The 18,669-nt window shown below is 40.0% G+C and overlaps 1 protein-coding gene across 1 annotated transcript in view; it reads right to left on the bottom strand.

The window, feature by feature from the left end:
• Window positions 1-16,130, bottom strand: part of ACSBG1 (acyl-CoA synthetase bubblegum family member 1) — a gene marked incomplete at both ends in the record, with an annotated part of 92,691 nt that extends 76,561 nt beyond the window's left edge. Inside the window, 2 exons of the mRNA XM_080351587.1 lie at window positions 8,145-8,227; window positions 16,051-16,130. Coding sequence (XP_080207713.1) covers window positions 8,145-8,227; window positions 16,051-16,130 — 163 coding nt within the window. The remainder of the gene's footprint in view (window positions 1-8,144; window positions 8,228-16,050) is intronic.
• Between the last annotated feature and the right edge of the window lie 2,539 nt (window positions 16,131-18,669).

Raw genomic sequence — 18,669 nt, 5'->3', positions numbered from 1 at the left:
CCTGTTCAGCATCCAAGCTCCTTTTGCTTGTCACAAGCTCTTTCCTTGCTCCTTCACCCCCACCCAGCTATTCTGCTTCGTCCCGCCCCTGTTCCCCACTAATCCACACACTTTTTTCTTGGTCATCTGCCCTGTATTCTGGTGTGCACATCCACTCCACTCTCTCCTGTCTTGCCCTATTTCCACACCATCCTTCACCTCCTTCTGCTCTTGCCTTCCTCACCCTGTCTTTCTGCCATCCACTTTCTCCCCCCTGTATTTTTCCTCCCCTTCCTTGACAGGACACAGACACAAAGCCCCAAACAATGTCACTCGGCTCTCACCGCTGGTGCCAAGGACTGGGGCAGTCCCTGGCATTCACAAGTGGTGACTGTCTCTCAGATTCTACTTGGCTCTTGCAAACCCAGCAAGAAGCAGGCTGAGTACAAATACGCTCCTTTGAGAATCTAGGGGTTTGTAAGTTGGCACAATGTAGGTGAATTCTCACAAAGAAGACAAAAAACCCACTCACAACTCCCCTAGCTAACGGTTAGTTCCCATACTTCTGAACAAAATAGTACAAGATCATTTTAAGAACATTTTTTCCTTACATTTACTTTCATAAACAAATAAATATTTTTAGCATAAATGTAAAAAAATATATATTCTACAGTGAGCTGGTGGAAAATTTCAGACCAAAGAGCTTATGTTTGTGAGAGTTAAGAGTAACAGAAAATAGGGCTTTTTGAACTTTCTGACACAAGTTAATAAGCACAATTGTCTTTTACTAGACTTACGGAAAGCAAAAACTGCAAAGAAAGCTCAGCAAATATCTATACTGTTTCCTGAGACCTCAGTGGCCAAAAAAAGCAGTTCTGGACTGTTCAAAAGTACAAAATGCTTCGCATCCCTCTCAAATACTCATCCTCTAGTTGCTTCACACAGGGTCCGGAAACTACATCTCTGAGCATTTCTGGCAATACACGAACACATCAACCCCAGGTCAGGCTGCAACCTGCACACATAACCAGAGGCACAGCCGCTACGGTACGCTCACAACTGCACATTAAAGAAAACACGCTGCTTTCTCTTGCAGCAGAAAAAGTCTTATTACATAGCTGTGGAGAAAAGCTCATTCATAATCAGCTGATAAAGTACAACTACTAAACTGAAAAATACTAAAATCAGTCTAGTTTGCTGCCAGTATTACATGAAACTGTTTCTGAAGATTTCACAGCTATATCCTAGCATGTGGAAAAGATAATTTTGCCTTTCTAGCCCCTCTCAGGTAAGAAGACAAAAACCTGGTGCAGAAACTGAACTGAGCTGTCAAAGCTGTCATGGGTGTCAATCCAGGATTAATGTTCCTGACTCACATTATGTTCCATTCACATTCCTGACTCACAGTCTTGTGTTTGTTCTCTTGATCATCCTGACAAACAAAGTAATAATGGCAGCAATAAATACAAATAAAGCTGCTTAATCTCCATGTGCTTTAATTTTCTCATTTGTAAATTGCATATAATGATTTTCAAAACATAGGTGTGGAGCTTCGTTTCGATCTGTGGCAGAAGGGCATCATAAATCTGGTTCAGAAGGCAAGCAGCTATGAAGGATTGTAGGTAATAGACAGACTTTATCAAAGTGCAAACACTGGCAGCCAACAAATGTTTTATTTGAAGCAGGTGTTTCTGCACTCAACCCCAGTCCTGATGTGAAAAGAATGAGAGATAAGAGCTGTCAGAAAGAGAAGCCAGCATTAACCCAGATGCTTATTTTCTGCAGTGACACAACAAGCCCAGATGAAAAACTCTATGTGATGTTCTGGCTTCTAAACAAACAAAGGTGGGAGGGATTGCAAGTGTGCCTGGGCACAGGTGGGTGGCTGCTCTGTTGAAAACAAAATCATACCATATAGAGCTAAAATAAAACATTCTAGTCTATGTAATCTAAAAATGCTCTTGAACAAAAGAGCATCACTTTTCAAAGGAACTGAAAATATTAGCAACATTCCTACAATAATATTACAAAAGTTGCATAATTATTTCCTTTTCATTGCAGATGTAGAGTAGCTAGAATAGTTTACAGAGACAAGAGTGATAATCAGTTAAATCACTGAATATCCATATACAGAAACCAAAACTGTATTTGAAACTGTGTGTCCTTTTGCTTTTCCTTATGCATTTTTTTCTGGTGTCAAAAAGGCATCTTTGATTCATACTGAAGACTAAGAAAAAAATCCGATTCAGAGAGACTCAGTGAGTCACCTTAATAATACACAATACATATTGCAAAGCATGCTGAACACCCATTAAGTGTCTGTTTCCGGCATGTATTTGTAGGTAGAACTCAAATCTAAAAACGGTTTCTAAATCTAGATAGTAAGTTAAAAACATCTAACAATCTAACTAGACTGTCCCAGAGAATTTGTAAGAACAGCAGAATATGGATAACATATTCTGCAGCCAGATTGCAGAGGGATTTTGAGCAGAGGCCTCGTTCTTCTCAGAAAGAGCCTGGGAAGGAATGCCTGGCTAAACACTGAATGAACCAATTACAGACGTTGGGAGAAGGAAAACTGGTGCTCTGCCTCACCAGCATCTGAAAGTCAAACTGCAGCGTCCAGGGTGGAAGTGAACTCGGTACTACTCAAAACCAAAGTGGAAATCAGAATTCAAATTCGTTGAGCCTTGGTATATTATATACCCACAGGCTTACAGAGCATAAGAAAACCAAGTCAAAATACTTGGACTTTGTACAAAGCACACAGCTCAAAGTGCTTAATGCCACTGAAGTTCCCTGTATGCAAGGAAAGAGGAATATTTGTTCCCTTCCTCCTTCTTCCCGTAAGTCCTGCTACCTGTGTCACACTTTGTACCCCAAATGCTTTTTGTTGACTAATTTGTGACCTTGGCTCATGTCCTTCATACAAATTCACTGAAGGCCAGAGATGGTGTGGAAACATTTGCTCCTAAAGAAAACTATTTTGTCAGATAAACCAAAAAATGCCAGAGATTTTATTCAGATAGTTAATCTTGACTTTCACTCCTGGAGCCTCTTCAAGTGTTTCTTTCCCCACGTCGTTCTCCTCTAAGGCCAAAAGCCACTACTAGACTAAATTTTCCATGATTCACTGTCCTTGCTGCTGAAGGAAGAGAAGTCTCGGAGAAATCTCATACAAACAGTGGCTAACAGGATGAGTGCACTGCAGTTGTCCAAGGAATTGCTCTAACAGAAGCTGATCTAAATAATTGGGATTTTACGTGTGCGGTTTTTCCAGTGAAGTGTAAATTTTCAACAAGAAACTTCACAGGAGAAAAAATGGCTTAAAACTTTGTTTACCATTTTAAAAACACTCTGAAAGTTTTCAGCTGATCTTTTACAACACGATCCTGGACTTGTGAACTATTTCCATGTGAACACTGATTTATAGAAGTACATTTGTTATTCAAATATTTTCTACCAAATTTGATCTAATACACCATATAAACATGGTACAGTTTTGGTATTTTTATCAGCCAGTTGTTATTCCTTTCCACCGTGTATGACTTCACAGCTGTGACATGGTACAGGCTGTCTCTCCCAGTCTAGACAGCAAAAATTACTTTAACCAGATAAACAAATAGCAAGTTCATCTATTTTTTCACATGGATAATCAGCCTCCCTGAAACTGCTGGACCTCTGGGATATATGAAGGAGTCTTCATACTAGTAAAAAAATCCTACACTAATCCTACAGTTAAAGCTAATATATGAATGAAAGGAGCTGACCTGCAAGTATGCTGGTGACTGCCAGAATGGATTTGTGAATGTAAATGAGTTGTGATGTTTATGGGAGAACAATGCTGAGCCACAGAAAATGCAAAAGAACCAAGGTCACCTTTCAGACAGGTAAACCGGCTACAGAGGCTGAATGTGGAATGGCCCTGCTGCACGACCTGAGGAACTCCAGGTGACATTCCATAGATGTGCCCTGAGAAATAGAACACTAATTCAACTTCTGCTTGAAACTGATTCAGATTTAATTCGCAAAACAGTATTTTGATTATATGTCAGTTCTTGCAAAACACCGCTCTGCTCTAATGACGAGAGAAGGCATTCAGCTCTTTGCTGGAGGCGTTTCTGACAGTCATCATCCCAGATTCCACAGTTATGATGCTATCACATTCTGCTGACAACACAAACACATCATTCCTCCTCTTACCCAGGAGTTTTAAAATTTTCTTCAAGATGTCTGTGGCCCTGAAAGCTTAACTTCTTTTCAGTGAAAGCTGGAGCTGAGTACACAAAGGTTGGAGTCTGAGAGCTTGGCATCTGTGTCAAACTTCCCCTTGTGCCAAGGAACAGATTAAACACAAGTACAGAACTTCTGAATTTCAAGTGAACCTGAATGTATCACTCAGAATACATACACAGTGAGTTAAAAAAACACACGCAGAAACCAGCTTCCTGTTGCTTGCCTTGCCACAGTTGGGAGGGGAAGAAGGTTTTCTGTTATATTATCAGTTTTCCACAATAAATATGCAACTTTAAATTCTCAAATGGAAAAGACTGAATAAATAGCTGAGATCTTTTTAAATCATCCAAAACACACAAATATTTCAGTATATGGAAACTTGTACCTTTTCCATTGGAGGAAAAGGGAACATTTATGAATTGCAGCTGCTCTTCACATCAGTAAACTACTACCAATATGGATCAGAGAAATAAGATATCCTCCAAGGAATGTCTCTGCAAACCAACATGGAAGGAGTGGTGTCTCAGGACGAGTATAAAATAAGTTTCATAACAATAGTGACGCTTCTAAAACTGATTACGATACACCAAAACGGAAGCGTGTGAAGGGTGTAATCAGGGAGAAGCATCACTACAGAAGCATTGCCCAGGCATGAAAGAATGGAAAGACAAAACTCAGTCGGAATTGCAATTGGTGAGTGATGTGAAAAGCCACAGGAAGGGCTTCTACCAGTATACGGGTGGCCAAAAGGAGAACCAGGGATACCATGGGCAACTTGCCGACATGGGACATGGAAAGAGCTGATGTACCCTGTGCCTTCTACACTTTGGTTTTTACTGGCAAAACCGAGCTTGCTGTGCCTTTGGCAGGTGGGAAGTTTTACCTACAACAGCAGAGGAAGCTCAAAGTCCCCACTTCAGTGAAGTGGACACGTACAAAAATGTCAGTGGGCCCAGATGGGACGCTTCAGAGTGTACACTGAGAGATGAGGCCTAAGGCACCACAAGGCTGCTCACAATCATCTTTGAAAACACACAGCAATCTCATAAGGCCCAGGAAAAAGCAAATGTCACACCTGTCTTAAAAAAGAGCAAGAAAGAGGATTCAAATAACTAAAGGCCAGAGTGGCATGTTGTTTTCTTTATCTTTAACAACGTCTCCCCAGCATCCTTGAAAGGTTTGGATCAGATGGAGCTGGAGTGACAGATGGATTAAAAGCAAGATAATTAGTATTTGAGAACAGTGGTCAACATTTCTATGTCTAGCTAGCAGTCAATTAAAACTTCTTCAGGGGTTAGTCCTGAGAATGATACTGTTTAATGACTGCATTATTGTTTTGAACAATGGAATGCACCCTCACCAGCTCCACACATGACACCAAATTTGGAGAACTGGCCAACATGCCAAAAGGCAGGGTGGTAAGGGAGTGCGTGAATGAGTGGTAAGTGTTGTGTTTGGTGTAGGGTAATCCCAATCAGCAGCACAGACTGGCTGCCGGCTGGCTCAGCAGAAAAACTCCCGTGGTTTCCGGTGGACAAACTGGACTTGAGTCAGCAGTACATTGCGGTGGAGATCAAAGATAACTATGTCCCAGGCTGCATTAGCAAGTTTACAGCCAGCACATCAAGGGAAGTAATTATTTCCCCCTCCTTGGTACTCCCGAGGGTGCCCATGAAGCAGAGTACAGCTTTGGGAGCCCCAGTGCAAGAGAGAGATCCAGACAAACTGAAGCAAGCTCAAAAAAGGGACTCCCAGAGAGTCCGGGGCCTGGAGCATTAAAGGAGCTGGATTTCCTCAGTTTGGAGATTACACAATGAACATAACTGCAGTCTGCTACAGGCCAAAGGGGAGCACTATAAAGAAGAAACATTCTTCTCAGAGGCACACAGCAGAAGAGGCAACGGACAGGAGCTGCAGAAAGGAAAATTCTTGCTAGAAATATAATTTCACAACGCAGGAGGCTCAGCCTAAGACAAGGGACTGCGAGGCTGTGGGATCTCCATCCTTGGAGGTTTTCACAATGCAGTTGAACAAAGTCATGAGCCTCCTATGAGCAGAAAGCCAGACTAGTTGTCTGTCAGTGGTCTTTTCCAAAATAAATTAGTTTGCAATTTCACCAGTAAAAAAAAGCACATGAATGAGTTCTCTTTTAACTTCACGCTGGTGTTAAGCCAATATAATGCTTGCTGCCAACAGTAAGGTTACTCTGGTTTTACATATGCATTAGAAAAACCAAAATCTGGCCTGGTTCCACAGGAATGAGCTTCTATACATTGGTGGAAAAGAATGGGGAAAAAATTCCAGAACAACCTGTGGTCTTCATTAGGCAAATTTACTCCTGAGGCTGCAGAACATATTGATTATAAAATGAGAAGGACAGTTTTGCACAAACAGAAAACATCAGAATCTCCTTTTTTTCTCTTGATATATAATACAAAACAGACCCACCACAACTAGACACTGAGCTTCCTTCTCCTGAAAGATTTCTGGGAGAAGTTTTTGATATTCAGTCCCCACTCTACCACTCAGCATCTGCATGGCTGTGTGATGTTCCAAGCCGAGCACTGCTTCTCATTTAAATGGATAACAAGTAGTGCCACAGATTCCCAAAGTCAACTAAAAGACGGAGGCTAACTCCAATTGTAAGCTCCTGATTCATCAACTTAGGAACATACCTAAACTCAAATAAAGGAACTGCTTAATTAAAATGGATGGAGTGTGACTTGTGTTTGCAAGAAAACTATGAAGGAACAGTTTCTACACTCAGTTTCTCAGCTCACCTTTCTCCCAGAGGTTGTGGCCACCTCCGCAGGAGCGGCTGAACAGCACGTGTGTTCCTTAAGAGCGCCCAGCACGTTAAACTGCATCAGTAGCAACCTCTGGGAGCAAAGCAGGGCGGAAAGCTGACAGCAGTAACCAGTGGCCCAGATAAATTCTTAGAAAAATAGGTCAGAGCTTTCAGGAGCACACCATAAAGCACTCTGCAGAACCACAACCTCAGTAATTACCAATGTATCCAATGTGTGTCTCAAATCATTCAATAAAATACCCTGGAAGTTTGAAAACAGAAGTTAGTTATCACCTTTATCCATCCAAATTTATTTCTAGCTTGCTGAAAAACAAAAAGCAAATGTCTAGCAGTTTCATTCTTTGAAAGAAACCTATTGTGTATCAAATAATTAGCTTTCTAAAAATAAAAATACACAAAGATATATATCATACGTATGTATCAAGTCTTCATGTGAGATTCCTACATAGATCTGTTATTTCTTCAAAATCCACTTGCAGTCATTGCTTCAGTTGTCTCACAGAACAAATACTCCCTGTTTAAATGAACAAATGTAGATACCAGTAGCAGCTTCACCAGGTAACAGGGAACTCCCGAAGGGCTGCAAACCTTCCAAAGAACCTTGGAAAGTTCTGCTAGTAAACCTCCTTTAAGCCACATGGTAGCCCAACTAGGTTAATTTACCACTGCAACTGGTTTAAAATTACAGTAGTACACATATGCTACAATACAACACAGAACTGCCCAAAGTATCGATATTCCTTTACAGCCCCCAGTTGTTATACAGGATGCCAAATCCTCAACAGCTGACAGCTGGTGAGCAGGCTGTGGTGCCAAAGGTAACACAAGAACTGGTATGATTTTCCATGGGATCAGACTATTTTTCACTTTTATCTAGTAATCTTCTCAAATACAGACAGAAACTGGGACAAACTACTGAATTCATGCAAGTTTACAGAAGGCTCCTGGGAATTTTTCTGTTGCCCAGATTCACTTTGGTTTAATTTTATTTTTGGCTGCCCCTCCTTATCCCAGGCCTGAAAAATTGTCAGTCATAATGTTCTACAATGGACACAAGAATTACCTTAGAAAGAAAAATTAGAGAGTGTGAATTTCCAAGGATCATTTTTTACATGCTTACCTGTTGGCTCTGTGCCTTCATCTCGGGTCTCCTCCAAATGAGGCCGCGAACCTCTGCAGACATTCTGTGCATCTGTCAAGGTTCTAAGAGAAAATACACCTATTAAAAAGTTATCCAGGAGTGCAAGTAGGATCCACCATAATCAATACACAATATATCCAAGGGAGAACAAAACCACAGCTTACAAGCACTTAGAAATGCAAACAGGAGAAAATAGAAAGCTGAAAGGAACAAAGAATAGTTCGTTTCTTTGTTAGTAATTCCACTATGATCAGGTTAAACAGGGAAATGCCTTCACTCTAAGGATGACATTTGCATTTCATACAGTGGGTTTTTGGTTTTAATATCATGGAATATCCCGGATGGAGACACTAACTTTGAATCTTGGCAGAAAGGCCATGAACCACACAAGAATGAATTGTCAATCTTAACCTTGATTGTATCACCACTGTACTCACAGCACTGTACTTTGTAAATTGTTACTGTTGATACCCGTTCAAGCTCTGAAGTTACAGAGTTTTGTTATTGTTTGTTTGTTTTAAGACTAGCAAAACACCGAGATCTAGTTCCTAATAATGTTTCTCAAAAACGTCACCAAAGCAACAGATTAACATCATCACATGGACAAAATTAACATTCTTAGCCTAAATCAACCAAAGTTTAAAGCAAAGATAATGCAAACTCAAAACCAGACTGCAAAGAATTATAAGTAAAAAATCTAAACAATAACTAAGCATTTAGAAACAACTGACTACATAAATCAATGCACTGCAGATTATTCGTTAATAGCAGCATGCAAAATTTTTTAATTTAGCTGACTTCATATAATAGAACAAGGGGTGGGAATTACTAATAGCAGCCTCCAGAGGCCAAGAACAAGTTTGGATTACCTTCATTCCCTCCCAACAGGTACAACAGAAGAGTCCTGAGTGAAGCTCAGAAGTCCTTCACCTCCACAGTGTCATAAATTAATTCAAAATGTAGAAAAAGAAAGTCCAAACAATGCCCTTCCCAGATTTCAAATAAATAACAAACAACTTCCAAAGCATTTTTTTTACACAGCAGTGTCAGGTAGCAAAGAGCAAGAGCAGGCACTATGTCAGACATTATTTCCTACCTCATACTACCAACTACATTTTGTAGAACGCCTATATGCGGGACACTCCTAGAATTTATTGTTGTTATTCACAATGAAATCGCACTTCAAGCAAGCCCTAACCAAGCTGGATCCCTTTTTTAAGAATTTAGCGGACTGTGTAATTCTTGGCAGCTTCTCTGCTCCCTCGCTCCCACTGTGCTGCACGTCTCTGTCTCAGAGCCGAGGGACAGGTACCAAAAACAGCTGAAGGAAAACAAGGAGTCACCACGAAACCTGCCTGCGAGGACATTTCCTCTCTTGTTAATGGCATAATTGGACAACTCACGAAAGGGCTTGTCTGATAAGCAGAGAGTTAAGCTCTGAAAATAGTCACTGGCTTGGGGAAGGCGGATGTTGATGAGAAACTGAGTAATTTAAATATAGGGAGGGATTATACTGCACTTTGAAAGGTAAATCTGTGTTTGATGCATGGGAAAATGGTGACTTAATGAAGTGGGAGTGCCAGGACAGAATGACAGAGCAGGAAGACATAACTGGGAATAAAAACAAAACATCTGAAATAATTTAAAACCATGCACTTGTCATCTCAAAACACTTAATAGTTCTTGACATTTTTCCTATATGAAAGAAAAACTACATTTGATGTTTAGAAATCTAGTGCAACTTTCTCCTTTAAACAACTTCTGCATACTAAAGCTTTTATTATTTTACAAACTGAACCGAAAGCTTAGTCGAAAGATAACTGAATGTTACTCTTCCCAAAAACAGCAAAACAACTCTCAGAAGAGAAGAGTTTTGATTAGTAATATATTGGCAGAGCCTCCTGTGAGGCTACTCAAAACTACTAATAATCATCATTAATTACTCTTCCCAGATGAAAATCTCTTTAGTTTGCTTTGTCCTCATCCAACTGTTACAGGATACTGGTTCCATTTATATCACATTCCCTTAATAGAAAAATAATCAACCAAGTCTGAACTCGTGTACTCGCTCTGATAACACTTCAATGTGCAAATGTTGTATGAGGAGCTCAGTGCCTCTGATATCTTCAAAAGCATTAAAGTCAGTAACACCGTGCACAAGCCGTTGGTACCTGCCTCTATGGACTAGGCAGTCTGTGTGAGTGGTGTCTTTGTGTATGCTTTGGGGTTTTTTTGTTTGGTTTGGTTTTTTTCCTGTGAAAGGAAAATTAAGACATCAACAAGCTATGTGTATACTCTGAACCATTCAATCAAGAGCTTACTGAGCGTACTGCAGCAAGGAGACAACACACGGCAGAATTACTGTTTGGTGGTGAGACACCCCAGCAAAACCAAAACGCTTTGGAAATCTGGACTTCAGCTGCTAAATTTGCTATAAAGGTTGAGGTTCTGCATAAATTATTTAATGTTATTAGTGTGGGGACAGCATGATCCCAAATCCAAATACAAGTTTAAAAGGGGATTTTCTACATCCAATTTTTGCTTAAAAAAAAAAGTTTATGATTCCAAAGGTAGTACATAAAAGCCTCTGCAAAGTACACAGAGAGGATTTGACAGTAGAGGTCACCTTAGCAAGCCAGTTAGAACAAACTGAGTTAATGCCACACAACGCTGACTAGCTAGAATTAAAGACATACTTCTCTGTAAAGCTTCATTGGCAGGAGCATCTTTTGAGTGACAATATTTCCTGATGGAATTGAGAATTTAATGTTAAGGTACCATTCTATTGAATGAGACCTCGTTTACTGCCTGAATTCACTGCACGCACACTCCCCTTCACCTGAGAGCAGCGCACAGGCTGCTCAGGCCGATGACTTCACCCAGAGATCTGGGGCAAACCCCAAACCTGCGGCTGCCACCACTGCATGTTGTGTTCTACTGAAGCTGCTCTCACTCATCAGGCCAACCTGAAAAGCAAGAATCTGAACATTTTCTGTATTCCTTTAGACTTCAGGATATTTACCCAAACCCCTTTATATACTTTTATCAAGTTGTAGTACCTAAAGTCTGCAAATCATATTCACAACTGCTCACAATAAAGATTTCAACAAACACTTTTTTTTCAATTAAAACAGTCGGTAGCTCAGCCTGTGGGTTCATCCAGAGTCCATTACCTCAGCTCCCAGCCCTGTGCCACCTGCATTCAAGATGATGCCGCTGTCTCCTCCTCCCTTTCTTGGCGTGTCTGACGCAAGCAGAGGCTTCTCCCATTACACAGAATCACAGCTTGTTCCTGGATGTTCTGCCACATGGGTGGGCTCGCCATCCAGTGAAAGGATTTTTATGAATGAATTTTCTTCTCACTTAATGTAAGGGAAATGCTCGCTGTTGAAGGTGCGGCATTCATATATTATCAGATAAATTGAGATTAATGTGATGCCTAGTTTTAGGAGAGCAATGTGTTCAAGGTGCAAAGCTATGGGTATGGTCAGCCCCAAAGCTTTATTATAAGCTGTTGCATGATTTTTGTCCTTTCCTTCAAAATCCATTATCCTGCAGATTGCCCGCAACAAAGAGCACAGCCAATACTGAAGGCATGCTCAGGTACAGTGCTGAGTGCATTCGATTTCTCTGCCATTCCATGCTTTTTCCCAATTTTGCTTCCACCAGCTCTGCTGCCAGAGCCCTGGGGAAGGCTGACTGGTGTTCTACCCACGCTGTGCTGACCCAAAGCAGCGCAGCTCCTTCACCTGCTCCTCTGAGCATTTACAAGCTCACCCAACAGGCTGCTTTCAAGCAGCAGTAAGCGTGTTACTATGTATTGCTTACAAGTCTTCACCTCATAACTGAACTCCTTTCTCTGCTTGCCCTGCCCAAGGAAATATTTTGAAACATGCAGATGTTTATCTTGGGGAGCAAGGTGTGCAAAATCCCCCTTTGCACAAGTACTATTTTCGCAAACACTTTTGATGAATTTGCTTCTCTAACTATCAAATACGGATCTTATTTAACACACAAAAACTAGGTTGAACTGGAAAATACGCATTTTTTTCCACAGCAAACTTCTTCATAATTTTTCTTTTAATCTCTGACTGCTTGCCTCTCCTGAGGATCACATATTGAACTTAATCTCTAAACTCCTAGGGCTTGGTTGTTCGATTATTTAAGTAATCCATAATACAGCAGATGAACAAAATCCTTCTTCCAATCAGAGTGCATCTTTTGCTACTTCATTCTTTGTGACAAGCATCCTAAATATTTCTCTGTCTTCCAACAACGGGACCTTTTTTTTCCCCTTAAGCTTTTGTTACATGGTCTCCAGGACAACCCAGCTATATACATTCCACCACCCTTAATCTACGTCAGAGCTGCGTTTGATATTATAGTATGTGTTGGGTCTACATCTGCACATTCCAAACTACTTTTCATTGGGTGTTAGGTGTTTTCAACAGCTCGCTGGGGAATTTGAATTCAAGATGAAATCATTAAGTAATCATCTGAGAATTCTTCTGGCAGCAAAAAGGGATGGCTTAAATTACCTACGGGCACCTCTGAAAACTTTAATGATCCTGGCACTTTGCCTAAAAAACTACAGAAACTAAATATCTTCATCTGGATCCCATTCACGAGTAATCCTTTCCCAATTCTCCAAGCATCCTTCAAGTGCTGAATCCAATCTTTTACAACAGAGCTCTGGGGAGAGGTTGTAGGAGAATTCAGAATCACGGATCTGTCCTTGGGTTCTAGTAAAAGACAATAAAGTCACTCTGATTTAAATTAACGTAGCACCAAAGCTTTCATAGCTCAGCAGCTAAATAGAAATCTGCAACAAACACAGGAACAGCCAAGTAGCAAATAATACATTTCCAGACTCTGAGGAGCTGCAAATTATTACCAGAGACATTTTGAAGATGTTTTCTCATTTTCTACAGCATAAGGAAAAAAAATCCAGAGTAATGACACACAACATTAGTTCTTTAAACTCTAATCTTGTATTACATGTAAAATTCTTGCTATATAAAGGAGCAAAGTAAAGAGTCACAGGAGGTCCCCATGGTCCTTTCACAGGGACATTGCTGTCTACTATGACTGGTCATCTTATTTATTAAGTATTCCTCTATTCAAATTAGGGCAATATTATAATACATTCCTTATTTGTTCTATTTAAAATTTCCCTTTGTCCTCGAAGAACAGGTTAGATTTAGCTTTTAATTGGTTTTCATGCCCTCATGAGACATAAAAGGGGGCCACGAATCAGCCCAGATACATTCCTACTCTTGCAAAAAGGGTCAGCTGATTCAACAGTCAGTTTGCTCGCCATAGTGCACAAGAAACCTGTCTTTCCCAAATTAATCATGTAACTTTTTCCCACACAAAAGTATATCTAAAAGCAACACAAACACAAAGTCCTAAAGCTGGAGTTAACAGCTGAGCCCTATTTCACCACATAACACAGTTGGCACACACCTTCTAGTAAAACCTACATCTTCACTCGCAAAAAAAACCCTTTTTTTCTTTTGTTATGACTAAATATCCTCAAAAGTCAGGCCATTTAACTTGCACAAACAGACCAGTTGGGAACTAAGTGGGTGAATGGGAAGGAACAAACAATGTCTGAAGACTTTTTTTATTCTGTCTCAAAAAGGCTCTCTTGAGGAGCTGGGAGTGTTACCACAACCCTCACTGACCTTGCTGTAGATTTTCTGGCTTCACTCTCCCCTGCACAGCAAAACCCCCGATGTGAAGCTGAAATCTTGCAGTAGCTGCCTCCGTCTGGCCCTTTGCAGGGAGTGAGCAGAGTTAGGTCACACAAAACTCTGTTTCATCTCTTCCTCATTTTTAGGTCACACTGATTCAATTTCAGCCTTATAAAAGGTCTTGTTTTCCTTCTTTCCATTTTGCCAGTTTCTTTGCCTAGTTCTTTCTACCTGCAATAGTACTTACAACATACAAAAAACCCAAAAAAAGTGTATCAAGTTTGCTACCTAACTTCAAAGCACACCAAGTGGACAACACTATTTAACATGACAACATGCACCATATTTCTTCAAAAACCAACAAAGTATTTATGCCAAGGACTTTGGATGCACTGGAAGTATTTGGAGTTCTAGTCTCTGAGATACTTTTTCAACAGAAATTCAGAAAGAAGCCATATGCTAAACATCTTTCTATTGTATTCAAACAAAATACAGGAAGCTTAAGTTTCCTGCTTGCAGTGGCTGCAAATCACTGTATGTTCTTATATTTTCTTTTAGAATTTTTTTTAATAAAGCAAGCTTGAAAACATTTTATTTTCTGCTTAAGCACGTCACAAATTGAAGTATGCATGGCCTAAATACAGGCAATAGTACTAACTTAGCAAAATCCAACTTTCACGAGTCCGCATGTACCTACACCTACACTGATCACAAGCCAAATACTGTTTTATGATCTTTGGACAGATTACACAAAAAAAAATGACAACTCTAGTATTAACTGCATTAGGACTCCAGATGCAACAATAACAAATTGAAAAGCTTTCAGATATTTCCTAAATGTTGTTCTTGTCCAAAAACGTTAAGTCCACAGTTTGGTCCTAATGATGCTTATCCCAGATTACAAAGCCCAGAAGAGAAAAAAAACATTATAGTAAAAATGATCCCAACCAACCATTTACCTGAAAGTGACATAACATACAAGTTGCTAGCTAAACAAATGTGAAGTTAGATTTAACTTAACAGAAAAGTAAGCATTTACCTGCTACAATAGCTCAGTCTCTGAGAATGGACAATTAGTACTCAGCAATATTGACAAACTTAAAATAATCAGAAGTTAAAATATTTCCAGAGAGTTGCGTGGTTCTATTCTTAAAACAGGTATTTCCAGAAAAAACCTGCTAGAGATGGGGAGCTTTTTCTAAGAGAAGACAACATTCCAGTGACAGCACAACGGGAAAAAGAAAGTATTTTTTCCCTTTTGTGCTACCTAGGACAGAAAGATCACAGCAGTCGGCAGGGTTATCTTGCATGTAAAAAGGTAATATCAGCCCTAAAACAAACTCTTCCAAAATTAAGTTACTCACTCCCGTCTCTTAGATATGGGCTACGTGGTCAAGTTCTGTTGCCTTTGATGGGAAGAAGATGCTCAACCAGAAAGGCCAACAATTATCTAAGGATTATTCCCCCAAATTCAGAAGGGGAGACAGACTTACTTCCAGAGCTGCAGCTTGGGTATTTTTGGAAGCCCATTCAAAGTAGATTATATACATTGTAATACCTGCAGAACAACCAGTACTGAACTTGTAGAGTCTTCAGTTATCCCTTCCCATCAGAGACATACAAAAAGATGGTATAGGAGCACTGTTTTTTTTTCCTTGAATATCTGAAATTTGCTATTTTCTGGTATTTGAGAATGCCTATAATCTCACCACATGGTTGAAAAGCCATTAATCATTTAATTTACTGAAGCATTAGAGTCCTAATTCACCAGTATTTTCACTGGCATTCCAGGTTTTTGCCAAGTTGCAAGCGGCTGAGGCACAAGAGCTGAACATACATCTTATCAGAACTGCTACACACAAACTTCTGCTAAGAGCCTCTGCGCTATAAAATGAACACTATACAACTATTAATAGCTACATGCAAACAGGATACAAACAACATAGTCCATGCTGAATGGTGCTATTAACGCCAAACTGGAAGTTAGCATAGGAGAATAAATCCATTTAGAATCTTCATTATGATTTTCTCATTCCAGCCTCTAAACTTTCACCTTATTCTGTATTAGCGAGTTGAGACACAATTAGGCAGACAAGGCTCTTGTGGATCTGCACAGTAGTAGAAGACAAACTTAAGTTGCAAAAATCTGGTAAAACAATTTGTTAAAATAAATACTTAAACTATTTTACCTGTTTTCACAGCTTTCTGAAATATTCATTGCATTTTCCTCTTGTAATTTTTTCGTAAGAGTCTCTCCACTGTTAGGCATGCTGACAAACCCCCTAAAGCTGGGCACAAATATGCTAAAGAACTGTGCGGGTCAGGCATAAATAAGCTCCTTGGACAACTGAGGAAACCAACCGTAACTGGTCATTTGTTAAAAAAAAACAACACGTAACACAAGAGGAGGAGACTACAGCTACAAAAGCTATTTCTTTCTGATTTTAACATGCTTGAAATGTCGCAGTGCCTGTGAGCTGCTTACTGTTAAACTTTCCTTTTAATTCACTTTTCTTTAATTATCCATGAGAAGAATTTTAATGAGTTTACAATGCTTTAAGATGCAAATCTTTTCTTTTGCCAAGATTTGCAACAAATTTGTGCACAGAAGTTGAAGCGATTCCAACTTTATTAACTTTAGTTTCAAAAAAGAACATTCAAGGAAGTTAGTTTCTTAAATAAAATGCAGATTAATTACATTAGGAAATGCCTTCAAGTCTCTTATACCTATGAAACTCAGTACTGCCGCAGCCAAGCACCTCCTCCAGCATCAAAACTACACCAGCACTTTGGCTTCATCAAGCCAGGCCTATCGCATACGGTACAAGTTTCTACACACAACTAAACAAATTACTTCCCAGGACATAAGAAAGCCTGGTTTAGCTACTTAGGCTAATTCTATATTAGCAAACAAAAATGATCCAGGGAACGGCTCAAGCCACCCACCGTGAGCACCTTCCCTGGGATGGTTTTGGTCTGTGCGAACTGACATTTCCCTATGCCAGTGACAACCACCTGCCTTCAGAGCCACAGAACGAGATCTAGAATGTTTTATTCAGTGGTTCAAAGACAGCCAAAGATTAGGAAAATGTAAGATGAGTAAACATTTCACTTTATAGAAAGATGTGAATTTTATTTTAGAGTATTTTGCAGTGTATCCAAATGCCTAATTGTAAATAATGCAACTGGAAATGAAAGGAAAAGAAAGAAAACTTCACAGTGGGATTCTTAGGGGTCTGTTCTCACATCAGAAACTTGCTTTGAATATCTGAACACAGAACAGGGTATATTTCAATGGTAAATATGTGTCATCTTACACAGCTAAAATTCATTTTTGTCAGGATTGATTTAGCTTCTTCATTTGGGGATAATTCTCCAAATTCCCACTTGGTCCTAATGATTCTTTTCAGAAAGCCACTAGGTATTTTCCACGGGCTTGCAACTGGGCTTCCAGGAATATCATAAAGAAAAAATAGGATTAAACTCTGTTGCAAGAAATCCCCTTGTTTTTTTCTGGTTATCTAAAATGTTTTACATGCTACGTTATACGAAGGAACCCCGTTAGACGACCACTAATTACCTTGCTTGGGTTACACCTTGGGTGTTGAGTGGCCAGATAACAGGCTGCTCTCATGGAAGGAAAATGGCTGTTGAATCTGTAAAACTCCTTCTTTCAGAGAATAAATAGAAAACCTCAAATGTACATCTCTTCTATACATACTGTGTTGAGAAAGGATTTTTTTGTTTTCTTTTTCATATAATTTTCCTTAAGGTAACTGGCGGTTAGAAAATTATTTTGATGCAATCAAGGATGCAATCACTCCCCCAGTAACAGAAGTGGCTGCCGGGCAGCCAGGCTGTGCAGTAAGAGGCATTTAGCAGGGGGACTGGTGGGGAAGAGTTGCCTTTGACCTGTGTATTGTTGGACTGTAATAGAAAACTCAGATGAATTTCCTGCTATTGTCAGCTACAAACAATCCTGTTACGTTAACTATGGACTTATGAACATCACACTGAAATAGTCCCCACACAATTTGCCACTGTAATTCTGGTATAACACTTCTAGCTACTCTTCAAGTCTCAAGTAATAAATCCTAACAAATGAGGCCGGCAACTTACACAGAGTTCAGTAAGGAATGATGTTCACCTTCAAATGATTTTTACATGCTGCAGTTTACATGCTGCTATTAGCATGGTCCTTTCCTTTTATGCCCATATCTAGCTGCATGCAACTTCACAAGGCTGCACTAGATTCAGCCTGGATTTTTGTAGCGGGATGGGCTGCATTTTCCAGCTACGGGTTACGATTTCTGGGCCATGACAGGCTCAGAAAGCTATGGAGGAAATTAAGAGGCAAATAAAGCTCACGTACGGTTCATGTCCGTCGCTCTACCATTATGATCTGTATCTTTCAGGAATTAGCGACTGATACTTTGAGTTGAAGACACTGTCACCACAAACTTGCACTGTCACAAGAACCCAAACAGAACTACTAGAGAGGCCAAAACAAAGCGATGTTGTTACCAAGGTCAGTAACCAATGGAACCGCATCCCGCAGACCAGCCTCAGCGTGGGTGGAGTGTATGGCACCCCTTCATGCTTGGGACCGGATGGTTCAGGTTTAATTCACGATGCTACTATGGCAACATGAAACTGCCCATAGCTGTGTACTCCCTCATTTCTGTACTTGTAAGGCAAGAGTGTTTGTTTCACCGTAAAACTTGTATTTATTTAAAATCAATGGAGGAGTGTACTAATTCTGTATGCTCCTTGCTGTTTATGCCACTTAGTTTAAGCAGTTTGTTGAT

This window comes from Nesoenas mayeri (genome assembly GCF_963082525.1).
Source record: "Nesoenas mayeri genome assembly, chromosome: 11".
NCBI lineage: Eukaryota > Metazoa > Chordata > Aves > Columbiformes > Columbidae > Nesoenas > Nesoenas mayeri.
The sequence above is the reverse complement of the archived record's forward strand: the minus strand, read 5'-3'. Positions and strand labels throughout refer to the sequence as shown.